General features: G+C 48.1%; 1 protein-coding gene across 13 annotated transcripts in view; it reads right to left on the bottom strand.

Moving 5' to 3' along the window:
• obscnb (obscurin, cytoskeletal calmodulin and titin-interacting RhoGEF b) overlaps positions 1 to 18,814 on the bottom strand; it is a 32,997-nt gene that overhangs the window by 11,935 nt on the left and 2,248 nt on the right. For 3 of the 13 annotated variants that reach the window (XM_061294966.1, XM_061294967.1, XM_061294972.1), the window contains exons 3-51: positions 18,379 to 18,648; positions 18,040 to 18,300; positions 17,672 to 17,977; positions 17,331 to 17,597; positions 17,152 to 17,258; positions 16,919 to 17,087; positions 16,572 to 16,847; positions 16,222 to 16,503; positions 15,875 to 16,150; positions 15,538 to 15,813; positions 15,152 to 15,433; positions 14,807 to 15,088; positions 14,470 to 14,745; positions 14,115 to 14,393; positions 13,783 to 14,049; positions 13,451 to 13,720; positions 13,069 to 13,335; positions 12,739 to 13,005; positions 12,497 to 12,609; positions 12,282 to 12,435; positions 12,043 to 12,204; positions 11,854 to 11,958; positions 11,353 to 11,619; positions 10,551 to 10,820; positions 10,213 to 10,482; positions 9,834 to 10,100; positions 9,499 to 9,765; positions 9,162 to 9,431; positions 8,838 to 9,107; positions 8,486 to 8,752; positions 8,077 to 8,343; positions 7,680 to 7,946; positions 7,322 to 7,588; positions 6,991 to 7,257; positions 6,637 to 6,903; positions 6,409 to 6,468; positions 5,900 to 5,977; positions 5,523 to 5,789; positions 5,368 to 5,442; positions 4,864 to 4,941; positions 4,195 to 4,461; positions 3,807 to 4,073; positions 2,989 to 3,255; positions 2,449 to 2,718; positions 2,022 to 2,288; positions 1,678 to 1,956; positions 1,355 to 1,612; positions 956 to 1,222; positions 616 to 888 (exon numbers count right to left, since the gene is read on the bottom strand). In XM_061294966.1, coding sequence (XP_061150950.1) covers positions 616 to 888; positions 956 to 1,222; positions 1,355 to 1,612; positions 1,678 to 1,956; positions 2,022 to 2,288; positions 2,449 to 2,718; positions 2,989 to 3,255; positions 3,807 to 4,073; positions 4,195 to 4,461; positions 4,864 to 4,941; positions 5,368 to 5,442; positions 5,523 to 5,789; positions 5,900 to 5,977; positions 6,409 to 6,468; positions 6,637 to 6,903; positions 6,991 to 7,257; positions 7,322 to 7,588; positions 7,680 to 7,946; positions 8,077 to 8,343; positions 8,486 to 8,752; positions 8,838 to 9,107; positions 9,162 to 9,431; positions 9,499 to 9,765; positions 9,834 to 10,100; positions 10,213 to 10,482; positions 10,551 to 10,820; positions 11,353 to 11,619; positions 11,854 to 11,958; positions 12,043 to 12,204; positions 12,282 to 12,435; positions 12,497 to 12,609; positions 12,739 to 13,005; positions 13,069 to 13,335; positions 13,451 to 13,720; positions 13,783 to 14,049; positions 14,115 to 14,393; positions 14,470 to 14,745; positions 14,807 to 15,088; positions 15,152 to 15,433; positions 15,538 to 15,813; positions 15,875 to 16,150; positions 16,222 to 16,503; positions 16,572 to 16,847; positions 16,919 to 17,087; positions 17,152 to 17,258; positions 17,331 to 17,597; positions 17,672 to 17,977; positions 18,040 to 18,300; positions 18,379 to 18,648 — 11,670 coding nt within the window. The remainder of the gene's footprint in view (positions 1 to 615; positions 889 to 955; positions 1,223 to 1,354; positions 1,613 to 1,677; positions 1,957 to 2,021; positions 2,289 to 2,448; positions 2,719 to 2,988; positions 3,256 to 3,806; positions 4,074 to 4,194; positions 4,462 to 4,863; positions 4,942 to 5,367; positions 5,443 to 5,522; positions 5,790 to 5,899; positions 5,978 to 6,408; positions 6,469 to 6,636; positions 6,904 to 6,990; positions 7,258 to 7,321; positions 7,589 to 7,679; positions 7,947 to 8,076; positions 8,344 to 8,485; positions 8,753 to 8,837; positions 9,108 to 9,161; positions 9,432 to 9,498; positions 9,766 to 9,833; positions 10,101 to 10,212; positions 10,483 to 10,550; positions 10,821 to 11,352; positions 11,620 to 11,853; positions 11,959 to 12,042; positions 12,205 to 12,281; positions 12,436 to 12,496; positions 12,610 to 12,738; positions 13,006 to 13,068; positions 13,336 to 13,450; positions 13,721 to 13,782; positions 14,050 to 14,114; positions 14,394 to 14,469; positions 14,746 to 14,806; positions 15,089 to 15,151; positions 15,434 to 15,537; positions 15,814 to 15,874; positions 16,151 to 16,221; positions 16,504 to 16,571; positions 16,848 to 16,918; positions 17,088 to 17,151; positions 17,259 to 17,330; positions 17,598 to 17,671; positions 17,978 to 18,039; positions 18,301 to 18,378; positions 18,649 to 18,814) is intronic. The other 10 variants (XM_061294969.1, XM_061294968.1, XM_061294971.1 and 7 more) reach the window with 10 other exon arrangements.

Raw genomic sequence — 18,814 nt, 5'->3', positions numbered from 1 at the left:
TCCTTAGGGCTCCCTGGAACCGTGTTGGTGACCCCTGGTTTAAGGATTGACCTAACAAATATTGGGGGTCAAAAAGCCCTGCATGTGCCCAGATTGAAGGAGGCTATTTTATACTCAAAAGGATGGGTGACAAAACGTTAGAGATGTGTATGTGCTTGCAGGTTAAGGGCAGGTTTGCTTGGTCAAATGGTGGAATAAGTCAAAGTCAGTAATGGAAAGCGGCAGGCCAGAAGGGGAGGGTGGAACAGCACTGCATTGTTTAAATTCTCTTTTACTTTCTTTCTAATAAACAATAAGCTCATGCATGCTCGAGCACAACACTCAACATCAACGTGCAGTACATGAACGAGAGAATTTTACAATCCTCTGCAGAAAAAAAAACATTTGACATCATTTTGACATTTACAGTGGAATCTCCAAGTCAAACACCATCCCTCCATCCCTCCCTCCCTCCATCCCTCCCTCCATCCATCCCAACCTAACCTAATAAAATGTCTCAATAGCAGTATTTGGTTGGTAATTGGACTTTGGAGCTTCCACTGCATTGGTTTGGTTTCTGCAGGGTGTAAAAAAAAGGGCGTGTCTCAACTTTGGTCATATTGGATTCAGCATTACCTTTGACAAGAAGCTTGGCCGCTGAAGTTAAATTCCCAGCTTTGAATATGACAGTGCCCGAGTCATTTGTGGCCAGGTTCTTAAGGGTGAGTGTGTGGACGTGGCCCTCGCTCAGCCCTATCTCGCTAACGGGTCCGCTCTCCAGCAAAGTGCCGTCCAGCCACCATTGCACCTGGCCGGGCGGCTCGCTGGACAGCTGGCACGAGAAGCTTGCCCATTCCCCAACAAACACGTCCACGGCCTTAAGCTCGCACAAAATGTAGACCTCTTTCACTGTTGAGTGGAAAAACATACAAGCTCAGGCTCCACATTTGGAGATTCAACAAATCAAACACGCTACCTTGCACTGTCACACAGGCGGTGGTTAGTTGATCTCCTGCGTCACAGGTGTAGTAACCACTGTCTTCCGGATCCAGGTTGCGTATTCGGAGTTCTTGAACGCAGGCAGCCTGCCAGAGTTCATACTTCTTACCGGGCGCAAGAACTGCACCGCCTTTCCTCCACTCCACCCGGACACCCGGCTTGGAGAGCTCGCAGCGGAGGGTGACATCGTCGCCCTCGACGGCGTCCTGGTTCTTCAGCTCCTTGGTGAAGAACGCCGGGGCAGCTGGTGGGAATTTAAAACAGGGAGTGAGCTGTCAAGTTGACATTTGAAGGACCTGTTCAATTGTTTGCTCACCCAACTCTTTTCAGCAAGACAAGAAATAGGGTGTGTAAAGTGTGTGGCAATTTTAGTGACCTTCCACAGTGAGGGTGACGTCACAGCGATCATCTCGGGTCTCGCAGGCGTACGTGCCCGCGTCTTCGGGCACCAAGTTGTGAATGCGAAGCTGCCGGAGGACTCTGTTTTGCTTCAGCTCGTACTTGAGACCCACTTGGATCTCCACGTTGTTTCTCATCCAGGTCACGGTGGCCTCGGGGTCGGAAATGGTGCAAGCCAGGGTGATGGTTTCCCCCTCTAACGCTGCCGTGTTGTGCGGCTTTTCCACAATGAGCACTGGAAAGCGCGCACGGATTATTCGGCTTCATTTCAAGTCAGGTCTGATCGTTTGTGCCCGTTACCTTTTGGTTTCTCCTCCACCAACAAACAAGCAACGCTCTTTTCTTCACCCACAACAAAAGCGACGTCTCCCGATTCGTCGGTGGTCACCATCTTCAAGGCCAAGCGGTGCACTCTGCCGTCGCTACTCATCCGGTTCAGTTCGTTGTTCTGGAGGAGGTTGTCGGCGAGCCACCACTGCGCATTGGTCACGCCGGCGTGAGACAACTCCACCTCGAAGACGGCGTCCTGCCCGCTTTGCACGGTGATGTCGTGCAACTCCCGTAGGATACGCACGTGCTCTGAGGACAAAAATGTGCGGTTTTGTGCAATTTCTTAAAAATCTGAAGATTGATCACTTGACTACCTTTGACGCTGACAGCGGCGGTGCTTTTGTTGTCGCCCGTGTCACAGCTGTACTCCCCGCTGTCTTCTGGTTTCAGCTTGTGAATGCTAAGCGTGTGAATGTCAGCTCTCTGCTCTATGCTGTATTTCTCCCCGTGGCTGAGCAGAGTTGAGCCCTTGCGCCAAGACACCTTGCAGTCGGAGCTGGATGTCTGGCAGGACAAGGTGACCTTTTCGCCCTCTGTGCCCTCTTGGCTGTCCAAGGTCTTCTTGAAAAAAACAGGCGGGGCTGCCAGAAAAGATGGTTGCCACTTAGAATAAATCTTTTTTTTTTCCAGAATCTAACACTGGATCAAAAACAAGTTTTTAAAGGAAATAACAAATGAGTAGAAGATTCGTTCCATTCGGGATGAAGGAGGTCAAGTCTTACGTGCTATGTATGACCTTACCTCTGACAGTCAGCGAGGCCGTGGATGCGTGATTGCCCACCGAGAAAGTGACGACGCCCGAGTCTGCCGGCCTGACGCCTCGAAGCGTGAGGCTGTGACTACAACCTTGTGTCTTAATAACATTCATGTCGTTATTCAGAAGCGGCACATCTTGAAGTTTCCACTCCGCCGGCGGCGCGTCTTCACGCGAGACCACACACTCAAAGTGGACATCTTCGCCTTCGGTCACGACGCAGCTCTCCAAGAATTTCACGACGGACACCTCCACTTCTGTGCGAGAGACGGGGCGGGTATTTGAATGGTGTTTTGGGGGGGGCGAGTAAGAAGATGGTGGGTTAATATTGGTGATGGGATGAGACCAACCATCAAACACGGGAGGTTGAGTGTTTGTGCCGTTAGGTGTTGGGAGAAGAAAGAAAATCCACACGTGAGGGCAAATTACATTTGAAGGGATCAAATGTAGATGAAAAGGAGATCAGTAGATGGTTGAGTTCACGCTCAAGAGAAATGAATGAGAAGAAGCGAAGAAGAAGAGCCTACCCTGCACAGCGAGGGTGGCCGAGGTCTTGTGAGTGCCCGTGTCGCAGGAGTATTCCCCCGAGTCGGCCGCCCGTAATTTATAGATGACGAGCTCTACCAGCGTCCCTGCCTGCTTCAAGTGATACTTGTTGCTGGATACCAGCACCCTATCATCGTGTCTCCAGATCACACTAGCTCCAGGTTTGGAGATCTCACAGTGGAGAACGGCACTCTCCCCTGACTGCCTTTCCAGGTTCTGCAGTTGGCTTGTGAAAAACACTGGCTGGGCTAGAAATAAAGAAAGTCATTATAATTGGGGCAAATGTTCCTGAGAGAAAAGAAAAAAAAAAGTCGGAAGCGGGGTACACGCATTACAAATTATTGCTGGTGAATTTTTTGGATAAACTACATTAACATTTTTTAAATGTGAGCCGCGCATGCTGAAATATTTGGATGGGCATTCACATCTTCTCAAACTCATTGCTCACAAACGCATCACACGCTTAAAATGTTTTTATCAAACTTGTGGAAAAAATAATGACCAGAAATTACATTTTTATGCTGGGGAAATAAAAATTGACTCCATTTTTTCCCCCATCAATTTTTTTTTCCAGTCAAGTGGTTGCACAAAATCACCTTGACCCAGATTATTTTTTTCCCAAGTGGTCTTCTTAAAAAAATTACTGTATCCGCATCTTGATTGGTTTATTTTGTGCACCACTTGACAAAATAAATTTGAGTGAAGTCATCATTTTTGTTTTTTAGGGTGGGGGGGGTCAGACTCTTTGACCGTTTTGTTAGCTGTGTGTACCCCGTTTTGGACCGGCCAGCAAACATACCCGTCACGGCCACATATGCCGAGCTTTGATGGAAGCCGGCATCGCACGTATAACGCCCCGCGTCCTCCTTGTCTACGTCGTGGATTACGAGCGTGGCAACACGCTCACTTTGCTTAATGTCGTACTTGGAACACGGACAAAGACCGACTTGTTCTTTCCTCCATTCAACAGGGACGCTGGATTTGGAGAGCTCACAGCGAAAAGCCACACTTTGGCCCTCGTCGGCGCTTTGGTCTTCCAGCTCTTTTGTAAAAGTGACCGGGAGAGCTGACGGGCGCAATGCAATATGAATCGGGAACGGGGATGGAGAAGATGGGAAATTGGAGAAAGAGTATGAAATGACAGAAATGTGCAAGCTGGAATCTGAAGAGATGAATATCCATCCTACCATTGACTTTAAGGGAGGCGGAGCTTGCAGTGTCCTCAAAAGAGCATGAATATGTTCCCGTGTCACAAGGTCTCAAATCAAAGATCTTGAGTTCATAACAAAGTCCGTTTTGTGTCATCTGGTACTTTTCTCCACAACTCAGGAGTTGAGTTCCTTTCTTCCACTCGACGGAAAGTCCCGGTTTGGAAAGCTCGCAGAGCAGAGTAACACATTCTCCTTCGACACTTTGGCGGCTTTCCATTTCTTGGAGAAACGTGACTGGCAGGACTGGGGGTGAAAAAGGGATCATGGGCAGCTTGATGACTTCAAGATCCGGCTTTGCACAACAATCAACATTTGAACTTACCTCAAAGAGTGGCTGATTGTTTTACAAACCTAATTTTGGGGGTACAAATTGCACCCGGCCTTTTTCCAATCTAGCTAACACGACACTTAATCCATTTCAAGATCCCAACAACTTGGAGACTATCAAGTTTTTGAGCTGAAGCATAATGTAGACACCACCGATACCCACGAATCCAAAGGAGAAGACCAGAAAAGAAAGGAAATCCCAGAACGCCATCGCAACACAAAAAAGTGTGCAGAAAGACGGATTGGTCGAAATCATCAGAGCAAAATAGGACCTGCCAATTAACATCCACATAAATGCCGCCACCGCTTTCATTTTACCTTCAACGCTGAGCTTCCGCATCTCTTGTTTCACAACTTGCTCTTTAGAAGTCTCTCTGGTCTCTTGCAGTGTCACAACTATCAAATGGAACAGAACATCTGAAGCTCTTTTGGAATTTTTTTTTTTTTTAAGCTTTGGGCCACACAAGCCAACAATCACTGAGGCAAAGACAACAAGGTCCAGTTATTTAGCCCCCATGCTAGTTAAAAGCAGCACTTGACAAAAAATAAAATTAAATAAAATCAATTAATAAATAAAGCGAGAGCCACAACTGGGCATGAAGAAAAACGACAGACGCTTTGCGCAAAATAGCAAAAATAATACGTCTGCAAATCTCAGCAATGCTTTGCAACAAATGCAAAAATAAAATCTATTTTCTGCAACATAAAGGCTTCGGACTTTGCTACCTCACTAGCAAAAAATGACAACCATTTAAATGCCAGACTGGACAAACCAATTACAAACAAAGCACATGAAGCCAAAAGCCATATAAACATGAATACCTTCCACTTTTCCTTTACTTTGCAGTATTTTTGTTTCCACTTTAGCAGCAGGGAGGGAAGCAGCTGGCTTCGTGGCTAAGAGGAAATAATGTTTTCATTACAGACAAGCTTTCGAAAGCTGTTCCAAGGTCTCCACATCTTTTCAACTGCGATACCCTTGATCTTGACGTGGGCCGTGGTTGTCTGCTCCCCGCACACACAGCTGTAGTCTCCGCTGTCTTCGGGTCCCACTCGGACCATAAGCAGTTCATTGGCGCACGCCTGCTGCTTCATCCGGTACTTATCTCCGTACGTCAGGACCTGCGTCCCCTTCTTCCACTCCACTGAAACTAAAGGTTTGGAAGTCTCGCAGCGAAGGGTAACCGCGGATCCTTCGTCGGCCTCCAGACTCTGCAGTTGCTTTGTGAAGGTCACTGCTTGGGCTAAAGTACAACGATTATTTCCATCAATCATCTGAAGTCAATTCCACCTAGCTTTGGGGCGAGAGACCTTTCTAAGCGTCACATACAAATATCAAGTCTTCAATGTTTACCTTCAACTCTGAGCTCCCGAGTTTCTTGTTTGACGATTTGCTGATTAGAGATTTCACTGGTCTGTTGCAGTGTCACAACTACGAAATCAAACGTGCTATTGGAACCTCAGTTGGAAAAATTCGCTTTGTGTCACACAGACAACATAAGACGATGAGGACTCGCTAGACATTCAGTGACAACCAAGTGGACCAATACGCTCCTCATACTTGTGAGTGTGCCAAAAAGCAGAAGCGAAACCAAAAACAAAGACCACTAATCACAGAGACACAGACCGCAGAGATGCACAGGACTGACTCCCATTAAAAACAACAAAAGCATGTAAGCTACTAGTGTTTCATGTATTCCCCACTTCTGCTGCTTTTCCTTAGCAACTCACAATGTTGCGTCAGCCTTATTGGCATTTTTTTTTCTTATTATTAATAGTAGCAAATTGCTTCCAGTTCAAATAATCTGCATGCAAACCAGCAATAAGAACAAAAAAGCGCCATCTTGTCTCCATCCAAAATACCTTGCACAGTTTCTTTCGTTTCCAGCCTTTTTGATTCCACTTTAGCAGCCGGGAGTGAAGCTGAGAGGGAATAATTTTGTTACCTACTTTGGTTAAAAAAAAACTAAAAATCTTTCACCCTAATTTCAGAGGAACAGGATCAAAAGATGGTTGTAACTAATTGACAACAAAGAAGTAAGTGGCCAAATGGAGACATTTGAGTTGAATTCAAGTCAGCAATTTTCCTACCTTTGATTTTGAGAGTGGCTGTCGTTTCATTGTCGCCGCACACACAAGTGTACTCTCCGCTGTCTTGGTTTGCCGCTTTAGGAATCACGAGTTCATTCACAGTGGCCTCCTGCTTCATCTGGTACGTTTCTCCACTCTTGAGGACTCGTCTTCCCTTCTTCCACTCGAGCGAGACTCCTGGTTTGGATGTTTCGCAGCGAAGGGTCACACTGGATCCTTCTTCGGCCTCCTGATTCTGCAGCTTCTTTGTGAAGGTCACCGGTTGGGCTTGACAAATTTCAATCGACATGGCATTAGAGTACATTCCCACAAAAAAAAAATAATAATAAGTCAGTGATTGAAACATGGCCCTACCTATGATGGTGAGTTTTGCAGCCGTATTGTCCTCGCCACATGCACAGCTGTACTCTCCGCAGTCTCCCTCATCCACTTTATAAATCACCAGTTCATTCACAGTGGCCTGCTGCTTCATCTGGTACTTTTCACTAGACTTGAGAACTTGTCTTCCCTTCTTCCACTCAACTGGGACTGAAGGTTTGGACGTGTCGCAGCGAAGAGTAACACTGGATCCCTCTCGGGCTTCCTGATTCTGCAGCTTCTTAGTGAAGGTCACCGGTTGCGCTAATGGTATTTGTAATCGGTTAGCAAGCCACGACATGAAGATTAAAATAATTCGTTGTCCTACCTTTAATGGTGATGCTAGCTGCAGTGTTGTTGTCCCCACACACACAGCTGTAGTCTCCACTGTCTTCTGGCAGGGTTTGTCTGATGTGGAGTTCATTGACGCACGCCTGCTGCTTCATCTGGTACTTGTCTCCAGACTTCAGCACCTGTCTTCCCTTCTTCCACTCCACCGGAGCCGCAGGTTTTGATGTCTCACAGCGTAGCGTAACCTCGGATCCCTCTTGGGCTTCTTGACTCTGCAGCTTCTTTGTGAAGGTCAGTGGCAAGGCTGGGAATTGAAGCTGAATGTTACTAATGCTGCTGTTTTGGTCAGCAACAAAGTTTGATGAGGCTACCAATTTAGTCAAGGTTCCTCATACCCTTGATCTGGACACGGGCCGTAGTTGTCTGCTCCCCACACACACAGCTGTAGTCTCCGCTGTCTTCGGGCTCAGCTCGGTTGATGAGGAGCTCATTCTGGCACGCCTGCTGCTTCATCTGGTACTTTTCGCCATACGTCAGCACCTGCGCTCCCTTTTTCCACTCCACAGGGACGAAAGGTTTGGAGGTCTCGCAACGTAGAGTAACCTTGGATTCTTCCTCGGCATCCTGACTCTGAAGCTGGAGCGTGAAATATGGCGGCAATGCTGCGCGGCAAAGATAGATGGCAAAATGTAGATTGCTAATTCCAGGACACACAATTATTCATATCTATGGGACAACTCAAAGACTTTAATAAACCTAACATGGATATTTTTTGGAAATATAAATGAGTACCGTTCACTTTTACGAAGGCCGACGTCTTCTGGTCTCCACATAGACACGAGTACTCCCCGCTATGGTCCGTCTTGGCGTTCCTAAAGCGAAGCTCACAAATGGCCTCCTTCTGCCTTATTTGGTACGTCTCTCCATCGTGGAGAATTTCAGAATCCTTCCTCCATTGAACGTTGGCTGCCGGCTTGGAAAGCTCACAGCAAAGTGTCACAGTTTCTCCTTCCTTTGCATCTTGATTTTGAAGCTTTTCTTTGAAAGTGGCTGGCAGGGCTAAAAACACAACAAATGATCATTTAGAGAATTTTAAATACCATACAAAATACTTTTTTTCAGTCTGTATCAATAGTAGTAGTATCAATACTACTAGTTTGAGTTTTGTGGAGGGAAAAATATCAGCCCAACTTGAATTGACCTTTAACAGTCAGCTTGGCCATGCTCTTGGCCGTGCCCACGTCACAAGTGTAGATGTCAGTGTCGTCTTCCTGGAGGTGTTTGACGGTGAGCGATAAGACGCCTTCCTTCTGGCTCATCTCGTATCGAGCGCCGGCCTTGAGCTCCGTGTGGCCTTTAAGCCACGCAACCGCAGACGGGCTTTGGATCGTTTCGCACTGCAAAGTCACCGAGGTCTTCTCGTCTGCTTTGCTGTCTTTGAGTTCTTTGGTGAATTTATGGATTGGCTCTGTTGAACATTAACTAGTGTCACAAATCCAACAGTAGAACGTTTTTGGAACTTAAGAGCAGAAGATGAATCATTTCCTTCTCACCTTTCACCTCAAGCCTGGCCTTTGTGGTTGCTCCTCCGATGACCTCGCAACTGTACTCTCCAGAGTCTTTACTGGAGACGCTGAAGATGAGCAGCTTCATGAGCTTCTCTTCCTTGATGATGTCATACTTTTGACTCTTCCTTATGCTTTTGCCCTCCTTTGTCCATTTGACAACGGAGCTTGCCTGTGTCACCTCGCAGGTAAACGTGGCATCTTCACCTCGAACCACGCTGATATTCTCCAACTCCTTTGAGAGCGACGAAGCTTTTCCTGCAACCAAACTCGTCACTCGTCACGAATGCACACTGAAGAAAAGCGACTCACCTTCAACACTCAGCGTTGCATCGGAGGTCAGATCTTTAATGCTGAAGACCACATCTCCGGCATCGGCGGGGGTGACGTCCTTGATGGTCAGCATGTACTTCCGTCCTTTGCTGTTGACTTTGAAGCGGCCTCCGCTGGTGACGCTTTGGCCGTTCAGCGTCCAGGCGCACTCGTCGGCGCTCTCGCGAGACAAGATGCACTCGAAGCCGCACGTCTCCCCCTCGTTCACCTCGGCCGACTTCAACCATTTGGTGATCCCGATGCCGATTTCTAGGGAGGGAAAACATTGAATTGCAATTTTTCCAGTTCTCGAGTGTACGCCGTGTGGGCCACCGACCTCTTACAGTGACCTTGGCTTTGGACACCTCAGTTCCAAGATCGCAAGTGTACTCCCCTGCGTCGTCTTTGGTCACATCCTTGATGATCAGCCCCAAAGATCTGCCGGTGTGAAGGATCTCATATTTCGATCCAGCCTTCAAGGGGTTGCCTTCTTTCCTCCACGTGGGAGAAACCCTGGTCTTGGATGCCTCGCAAGCCAGAGTGATGGAACCTTTCTCCTCGCCGACAACGTCGTCCAAGGACTTCAGGAAGAGGGCGGGCTTTTCTGGAGAGTCAAGCAAGCAAATTGCGGTGATCACATTTTTCACGATGACCCCACATTCATCTTCTTACCTTTAACCTTGAGCGTGACAGACTCCTTCACCTTGCGGACATTTACGGTGATAGTCCCCCCGTCGTGAGGTGCCAGGTTCTTAAGTGTGAGTTGATGCACTTTTCCTTCATGGGTTATGGTGTTGACTTCATTGGTGAAGAGCACCTTGTCGTTCAGGAGCCACCGGACCTCCTCGTCGGCGTAGTTGACCTCGCAGGTGAACACCGCGTCGCTCTCTTCGTCCACTTCTGCGTCAGCCAGGTGCTTGGTGAATTTAATGTCACGCACTGAGAGAGGAAAGCGGGTATCAACAAAACTTTTTTTTTTTTTCAAGATTGTTATTTTCCAAACTTAATCCCACATAAAATGTTTTTTTTTTTTTTTTTTTTTAAATGGTACCTTCAACTAGTAGATTGCCTTTGGTCATAGCGGGTCCGGACTGACAGCGGTACTCGCCACTGTCCTCTTCGGTCAGCGCGTGAATGTTGAGTTGAGCTCTGGTAGCGTCTTGTTTGATGTTATATTTGTCTGACGAAGCCAGTCGGGCCTGTTCTTTAAACCAGTGCACTTTGTCTTTTGGTGGGACTGAGAATTTGCAAGTGAGCATGGCGGAGCTTTTCTCCTTGGCTTTGACATCTTTGATAGGCTCTGCAATCTCCAAGGGGCGCTCTGAGTGTAAAGGAGACAGCATTTGAAATGAGTTGTACACACACCCACCACACACACACACACGGTACCTTTGACTGTAAGCTGGGCTAGCGACTTGCTCTTGCCCGCCGTGAACTGCACGGGTCCAGTCATGGACGCTCGGGTCTTTTTGAACGTGAGACGATGCATGGTGCCCTCCTTCTCCATCTCGACGTCGGCGCTCTCCTCCACGGTGACTCCGTCCAGAGTCCAAACGGGCGGTTTCACCAGTTCCATGCTGATCTCAACTTCGAAGACGGCGGCGAAAGGTTCCGTCACCTCGACGGAACTCATGTCGCGCACAATGCTTATGGACTGCTCTAAAGTTGTGGGGGGGGGGGGGTAAAATTAAAGGTTTGCTTAGAAACTGATTACAATATTAAAAAGAGTTCAGAGTAAATCATCATTTAAGAAAAAAATGGGTGTGACCGGAAAAATAATTCTTGCCATAAAATTAATTTAATCATTAAAAAAAATAAGATTTACTTTGTTTTCCTTGTATATATTCAAGTATACAAGGTTGAGCCTTATTTTATTATTATTATAATTTACCTGCCATCAGTTATAAATTATTTATTTTATTTAACTATAATCTTCAGATCAAATCAAACTTTTCTGAACTAAAGTTCAAACAGCCCTTGCAAGAATATTTCCAATTCCTATGAGATGATTACTGTACGTGCACGGCACATCAAACTTTAATCAATGCGAGCGCTGCACTCGGATTAGTTTCTTTTTTCACACAGAATGTGAACGAATCAAACAAAACACACTGAGTTACAACCATTTGTAAATAAAAGTCTCAAAAATATGTCTTATTGATTGCTGTCCTCAATCCTTCTATATGAATACCTTCCACAAGCAGTTTACAGGATGTCTTGTCATCAGAGGCGTCGCACGTGTACGTGTCTTCATCGGCGGCGTCCACGTCGTTGATGGTGAGTTTCCGGTACACGTCCTCACTTTGGATCTCATACTTCTTCCCCGCCTTGAGCTCCGTTTTGTTTTTGAACCACTTGACTCGAGCGCTGGCGCGGGAGACTTGGCACTCCAGGTGGCCGCGGTGTTTGTAAATGGCTATCTTATCCCGGAGTTTCTTCACAAACTTGACGGGCAGCTCTACAGCACACGAATTTGAGCGTGTTTGGGGGATGGAGGAACTCCAAAATTTGTTCCACGTTTTTATCCATTAAACACATCAGAAAATATTTTACATTTCTATCTTGCAAAGTTAGATTGTTTCTTATCGGATTTGATGAGATGGGTTTTCACAAGTTGTTACCGAGTCAAGTGAGTCCATCGAGACCTCATCCACAAAAAACATGCAATCAATACGCTTCGAGCGAAATTTACCTTTGACCTTGAGTTGCGCGGATGACGAGGCCTTCTCAGCTGTGAACTTAATCTCACCTATGTCTGCCGGGGACACACTTTTAAAGAGCAACACATAAGTCCTCCCTGTGTTCACAAAAAAGAAAGAAAAAAAATGACTGTCATCAATCCGTAATAAGTTTGAAGCAGAAAATCTATTTCGATCTTTACCTTCTTGCCTCATCTTCACATTGTCGCTGACTCTGAGTTTGGCGTTTCCCTTATACCACTGGCACTCCACCTCGTCGTGGGATACCTCGCAGACAAATGCAGCGCTCTCCTTCTCCATCACCTCCACATCCTCCAGCTTCTTCACAATCTTAACATCTCTGGCTGCAACGGCAAGCTTTTTGCTTATGTTTTGATCGACAAACGGCACCGGTGCCGTTTGAAATATTGCGCAAGCTCACCATGAACGGTGATCTTGGCACAGGTGTTATCGTCGGCAGTGCGACAGATATAAGTGCCGGCGTCTTCGGGGCCGCATTTGTTGATGATCAAGGTGCGTTTCCGTCCCAAAGAGTGAAGACCGTGATTCTTCCCAGGTTTCAGTTCGACATCATCCTGTTGAGTGTTTATCACGTGAAGACTTCGAAATCACTCAATCAGCGGTGCAACTTCTCACCTTGATCCATTTTACTTCTGCATTTGTTCGAGATACTTCACACTCCAAAGTGACCTTCTCCTTTTCAGCAACGCTGATGTCCACAATAGGCCTTGAGATCGTAGCGGGAGGTTCTATTGAATCATCGGGATTAATATAGGCTCAATTTGTATATTAGGCGCTTCTTCGGATTAATGACAAGCAGGATAAAAAGCACTGACATGATAGTTGATGATCCAGGATCTGGGAAGAAACTAACCAACCTGTGACGATGAGTTTACAAGAAGTCCGTACGCCTTCCGCTTGAAAACCGATGGTTCCGGCGTCCTCTCTCGTCAGATTCGACAAGGTGAGGCTGTGCGTCTTTGCCAGAGCTGCGATGCGGACGTTGGGTCCCGATTTGAACCTGATGCCGTCCCGGGTCCACGAGCCTTCCACGTCAGCCTGGTTGAGCTCCACCTGGAGGCTCACCGTTTCTGTCTCGTGCGTTCTGGCGTCCGTAAGCCCTTTGACCAGCTCCACTTTCTTCTCTGGGGAACAAAATGTGTTTTTAGTAGTAGAGTGAAGAAGTTGCGGATACAATCCGATCTTACTTTCGACGATGAGCTTGGCCTGGGTTCTGTCGTCAAGGGTTTCGCAGGAGTAGAAGCCGCGGTCGGCTAAAGTCACGCTCTTGAAGACCAGCGCCTGCTTGGCGCCGTCCACTTGGACCTCCACCCCGGGCGAAGTCTGCATCTTGACGCTGTTCTTCATCCAGTGCACTTCGTCCGACGGCTTGCTCAGCTCTACCTCCAGCTTTGCCTCGCTCTGCTCCTCCACCGTCAGATTCTCCAGCTTCTTTTTGAATGTCACCGGCTCATCTGACGAGACATCCAAAGCGATGGTTTGAACTCATTCACTTCCATTGACGGCTATTTAGCAGTGGAAATGGATGCTACTCGACGAGTCCTTCAACTGTGAATGTGTTTTCCCTACGTTGCACTTGAAGCGTCGCCTTGCAGCTTTTCCCTTCGGCGTCCACGCTGATCTCTCCGGCGTCCTTCTGGCCGACAGAGGTGATGGTGAGCTGATGACTGCCGCCGCCGTGCTCCATCTTATACTTGGCGCCATGAGCGACGGGAACGCTGTTGTGGAACCATTTGAGGTGTGCGTCCGCCGGGGTGACGCCGCACTTAAATATGGCGTCTTTACCATCCATCGCCGCCACGTTGCTGAGCTTGGAAGTCAGTCTGACGGATCTGGGCGCTGAAAGGAAGCCAATTATTATTATTATTTCCCTACTATAGATTTTCAGCATTTCCTGTTACCTATGGAGGAGACCTTGGCAGAGGTTTTGTCATTTTTACATTCACAGCTGTATTCGCCTTCATCTTCCTTAGTCACGCCGGTGACCGTGAGGATTCGCTTTACACCATCTGTCTTGATGCGGAACCTGCCTCCGGGTTTAACCTCGGAACCATTGCGCCGCCAAAGAACGTCACCCGAGGCTTGGTTCAACTCACAGCTGAGATTTAAAGCGGCTCCTAAGTCGACCGTGACGGCTTTCAACGGGACAATAAATTTAATAGCTGCGTCTGCAAATGAAGATTGGCGTGTTAGCGGATAAATGAGTCATCAGTTGAGGAAAAAATAGACTGACCTTTGACCTGGACTTTGAACTCCAGCTTATCATCGGCGGTCTGACAGCTGTACACACCGCTGTCTTTGGATTCAGTGGACGTGACGATGAGCGTGCGAGAGAGGCCGTCTTTTTTGATTTGGTACTTGGTGCTCTGGATGAGCTCGGCGCCATCTTTAAACCAGCTCACGTTGCTGCCGCTGCTTTCTGCACTCAGCTCGCTGGTCAAAACAATGTGTTCGCCGGCTTGAACGATGAATGTGTCCTCGACGAGCTTCTTCTGGAACTTGGCGGGCACATCTACAGAGATGAACAAGCTTTTCTGTTCTCTCATGTTCTGAAATCAAAGCCAATGTGACCACTGTTTGGAATTTACCCGCCATCCGAAGCTTAAACATCAACTTCTCCGATCCGGCTTCACACGTGTATTCCCCAACATCTTTTTTGTCCATTTTGTCAATCACCAGCTCCCGACTTTTGCCTTTCGTCTCCAGGCGGAGAGCCGCGCTGGAAGCGAGCGGCTTGCCGTCTTTGTACCATTTCACCTCGGTTTTGCTGTCGGCCATCTCACAGCGCAACGTGGCTTTCTTGGAATAAACGGCCGTCACCTCCTTCTGGACCGAGTCTTTGTTAGAGAAGACGCTTGGGGCGTCTGCGGATCAAATTGTGGATGACTAAATTTGCCGCAATGATTCTTTCAAGGTATTTCTTACCTTCCACGGATATCCTAAAAGACAGTTTCTCAGTAGCGACCGTACAGACGTACTCCCCGGCGTCTTCCTTGACCAAAGTGTCAATCACCAACTGGCGACTTTTCCCCTTTGACTCCAAATGGAGCATCTTGCCGGAGGACAGCGGTTTGCCGTCCTTGTACCATTTGACATCGGTTTTGGACTCCGCCACCTCGCAGCTCAGCGTGGCTTTCTGAGCGACAAAGGCCTTCACCTCTTTGGTGACGGACTCTTTGTTGGAGAAGGCTGACTTGGGTTGAAGCGCTGTGGTAATAACGGCACGCGTTATTTCTTCTTAAATGTCAGGTCCCACTTTACATATCTTACCTGCCACCTGCACGGTGCATGTAAGCTTCTCGCTTGCGACTTGGCAACTGTACTCTCCGGCGTCCTTCTTCTCCACACTGTCAAACACCAAGAGCCGAGTCTTGCCCTTGGACTCGGCACGTATGGTCTTACTGGAGACCAGCGCTTTGCCGTCTTTGTACCATTTCACCTCTGTTTTGCTGTCAAACACCTCACAGCTCAGAAGAGCTTTCTGGGACAAGACGGCAATCACCTCCCTCTGAAATGAGTCCGTGTTGGCGAAAGCCGGCTTGATTTGAACGTCTGTGAAGGGAAACGAGAGAATCGGTGGTTCATTGTTGTCATGGACGATAGGAGGTTAAAAATAATTCCTAAAAAACACAAGATCCTGTTTTGTGTTTTTGCACCTGCCACCTGAAGCTTGAAGATCAACTTCTCAGCGCCGGCTTCACAGACGTACTCGCCGGCATCCTTCTTGTCCACACTATCGATGACTAGCTGGCGACTCTTCCCCTTGGACTCTGCACGTATTGTCTTACTGGTGAGCAGCAGCTTCCCATCCTTGTACCATTTGACGTCTGTCTTGGCGTCAGCTACCTCACAGCTCAGGGTAGCTTTTTGCGATAGATTTGCTTTCACCTCCTTTTGGACAGATTCTTTGTTGACGAAGGCTGGCGGAGGTTCTGATGAGGGAAATCAGAACTATTCACCCGCATTCTGCACTTGAAAGACTGATTCCCTTACCAGTCACGTGGATCTTGAAGAGCAGCTTCTCCGTCCCGGCCTCACAGGTGTACTCCCCGCCATCCTTCCTCTCCACGCTATCGATCACCAGCCGGCGAGTTTTCCCCTTTGTCTCGACGTGTGTGGTCTGACCAGAGACAAGAAGCTTGCCATCCTTGTACCATTTCACCTCCTGGGTTGAATCAAACACTTCACAGCTCAGAGTGGCCTTCTCGGAGAGCGTGGCTTTCACTTCCCTCTGGACTGCTTCTTGGTTGAAGAAGGCCGCCTTGGACTCTGAAGGAAGTTGAAATGAGAAAATCCAGAAAGATCTTTGACCGTTAGTATATTCGACGTCTATAACCTACCGAGCAGAATAATTTGAAAGACCAGCTTCTCTCCTCCAGTCTCGCAGGTGTATTCTCCAGCGTCGCTCTTCTCCACTTTTTCAATCACCAGTTGACGAGTATTGCCTTTGACTTGGGTGTAAACATCTCGACTGGATATGAGCACTTTGCCGTCTTTGTACCACTTGACCTCGGTCTTGCTGTCCGACACCGTGCAACTGAGATTGGCTTTTTGGGAGAGAGCCACTTTGACCTCCTTCTGCACCATCTCCTTGTTGGAGAAGGCAGGCTGGGCTTGAGTTTCTGATCGGAAAGCGGTTTATGTTGTTAGTGAACCTATAAATAAAAAAAGAAGCAAATTAAACGCTTACCTTTGATCTTGACGTGGAATGTGACTTTGTCGGTGGCTGTCTCGCAGGAGTAATGACCCTCGTCGCTTTTACTGGCATTCTTCACGATCAGTTTCCTGTGAGTACCTTTGGAGATGATGGTCGTTCTTTGGTCCTCAAAGATCTCCACCTGGTCTTTTCTCCACACGACCGTCGTGCTCGCGGGAGAAACCTCGCAGCTCAGCTCGAGATCTCCTTTGAGTGACGACGTCAGGCCCGTGGGTCCTCTGGGTTTGTTCAGGAACTTGGCGGGTTCATCTGGATATTGACGTGGAATTGTCATACTTGACAAGGTCAATCAATGAAAATAATTTGTAATGATGTTGTACCTTTAAGAGTGAGCTGCATGGACATTTTATCATCAGCGCAAACGCATTCATAGAGGCCCACGTCTTCTTCTGTAACGTTGTGTACCTTCAGGATCCTCCTGCGGTCCATGGTCACACATTCATACTTCTTGCCCATCTTTACCTCCCGTCCGTTTGTCATCCAAACCACCTGGGGAAAATGTATGAAATATTTTCAGAATATTAAAAGAAAACTGACCAAGTTTAGAACATACCTGTGCGTCGGAATCTGACACCTCGGCCGTCATCTGAGCCGTGGCTTGGGCGCTGCAGAACACTACCTGTGGCTGATCTGACTTATTGATGAACCGGACAGGTGGCGCTACATCACAAAAGAGGGCAATGGGAGTTATTTAAAGACTAACAAAAAAAGTAAACAAAGATTGTAACCTACACTTGACAGCTAAGGTGCAACTACTCTGCGAGCCTCCGCCCACAAACTTGACTTCGGTTCCATTCAAGTCTAAGGTGACCTCTCGTATGAGCAACGTGTGTATGTTCTTGGAGCGGGTGATGAGGTAGTCGCCGCCACTTCGCAGAATGCGGCCGTTTAGGGACCAGAAGCCGGAGCAGACGGCTGAAAGCTCCACCGAGATGGAGAACTCTTGGCCGGAAACGGCGGTGCTGTCCACAAGGCCTTTCTTGATGTCTGCGCTTGGTTCTTCACGGAACAGGAGGGAAGAGAGTTAAGTGGCATACTGAGACAGTGTCTCACAATATAGCCGGATGTCCTACCAAGGTAGAAGGTTCCGGGCACCTCGAGGTAGTCACTCTGACCGAAATCATTGACGGCAGAGATACGGAATTGGAAAGAGGCTTCTTCTGAGAAGTTAGAGATTGTCATCCCCGTTTCCAAAATGGTTTCTCCCAGGTTGCACCTCTGCCAGGTCTGAGTGCCAACCTTCCTTCTCTCCACAATGTAGCCCTTGATGGGCACGGGACGGTCACTGTCCGGGGGAGACCACTGCAGGCTGATGGATGAGTCAGTCTTGTTTCGCACCACAGCGTCAACTGGGGGATCGGGAGGATGCTTCCGTGCCGCTGGGGAGCAAAAAGGTTTATGCAAAGATGTTGAGAAGAAGCTTTGCAATAAATCTCCCTACCGGTCACGGAGAATCGAGTGGACGTCTTGCAGTCCCCAGCCACAAAGGCCACTTCTCCCGAATCTTCCGCCTGACACTCCCGAATGGTCAGCGTGTACTGACGGAGCAGGCAAGCGATGGAAATTCGGGAATCCGCTTTCAGCTTGTCGCCGTTACGGGTCCAGTAGGCGTCGGGACAGGGCTGCTCCAGCTCCACGCAGAAGATGACGGTGTCACTGACGGGAACGACCGTCCTCCGGGGAAGCTTCTTGGTAATGTTGCCTGAGATGTTGGATGGAGACGTCAAACACTTTTGACTTCTCCTTTAAGGTGACCCAAGACCAAAGTGGTCAACCTTACCAAGAACGGTGAGCTCGCCCACCGTGCGGCTGCCCTCCTTCATCTCGCAGATGTAAACACCGTCGTCGTTGGTGGTCACGTTGCGGATGGTGAGTCGGCGCAGGGTGCCTTGTTCCTCCATGCGATACTTTGTGTTTTCCTCTAGACGCGTTTCCTCCATAAACCAGTCGGCTTTGCTGCTGGTCAGCGGCACCTCGCACATCATGGTGGCTGATGTTTTTTCCTGGACCGCCACATCTTCAAGCTTCCTCCTGAATGGCACCTTTGGCTCTGACACGATAAAGGAGGTAATATTCTCAAACCACTTTTATTAATTCGTATGTCATTTCAACTCTGGGGAAAGGGGGGGGGGGGGGTCTACAAGCAAGTGAGAGTCAACCCCACATAGCGACTGTGAACTTCTCAACGGCAGCAGAAAATAGATGCAACACTACCC

This window comes from Syngnathus typhle, linkage group LG13 (assembly GCF_033458585.1).
Source record: "Syngnathus typhle isolate RoL2023-S1 ecotype Sweden linkage group LG13, RoL_Styp_1.0, whole genome shotgun sequence".
Classification (NCBI taxonomy): Eukaryota; Metazoa; Chordata; class Actinopteri; order Syngnathiformes; family Syngnathidae; genus Syngnathus; species Syngnathus typhle.
Note: the sequence above shows the minus strand (reverse complement) of the source record. Positions and strands in the feature narration are given on the sequence as shown.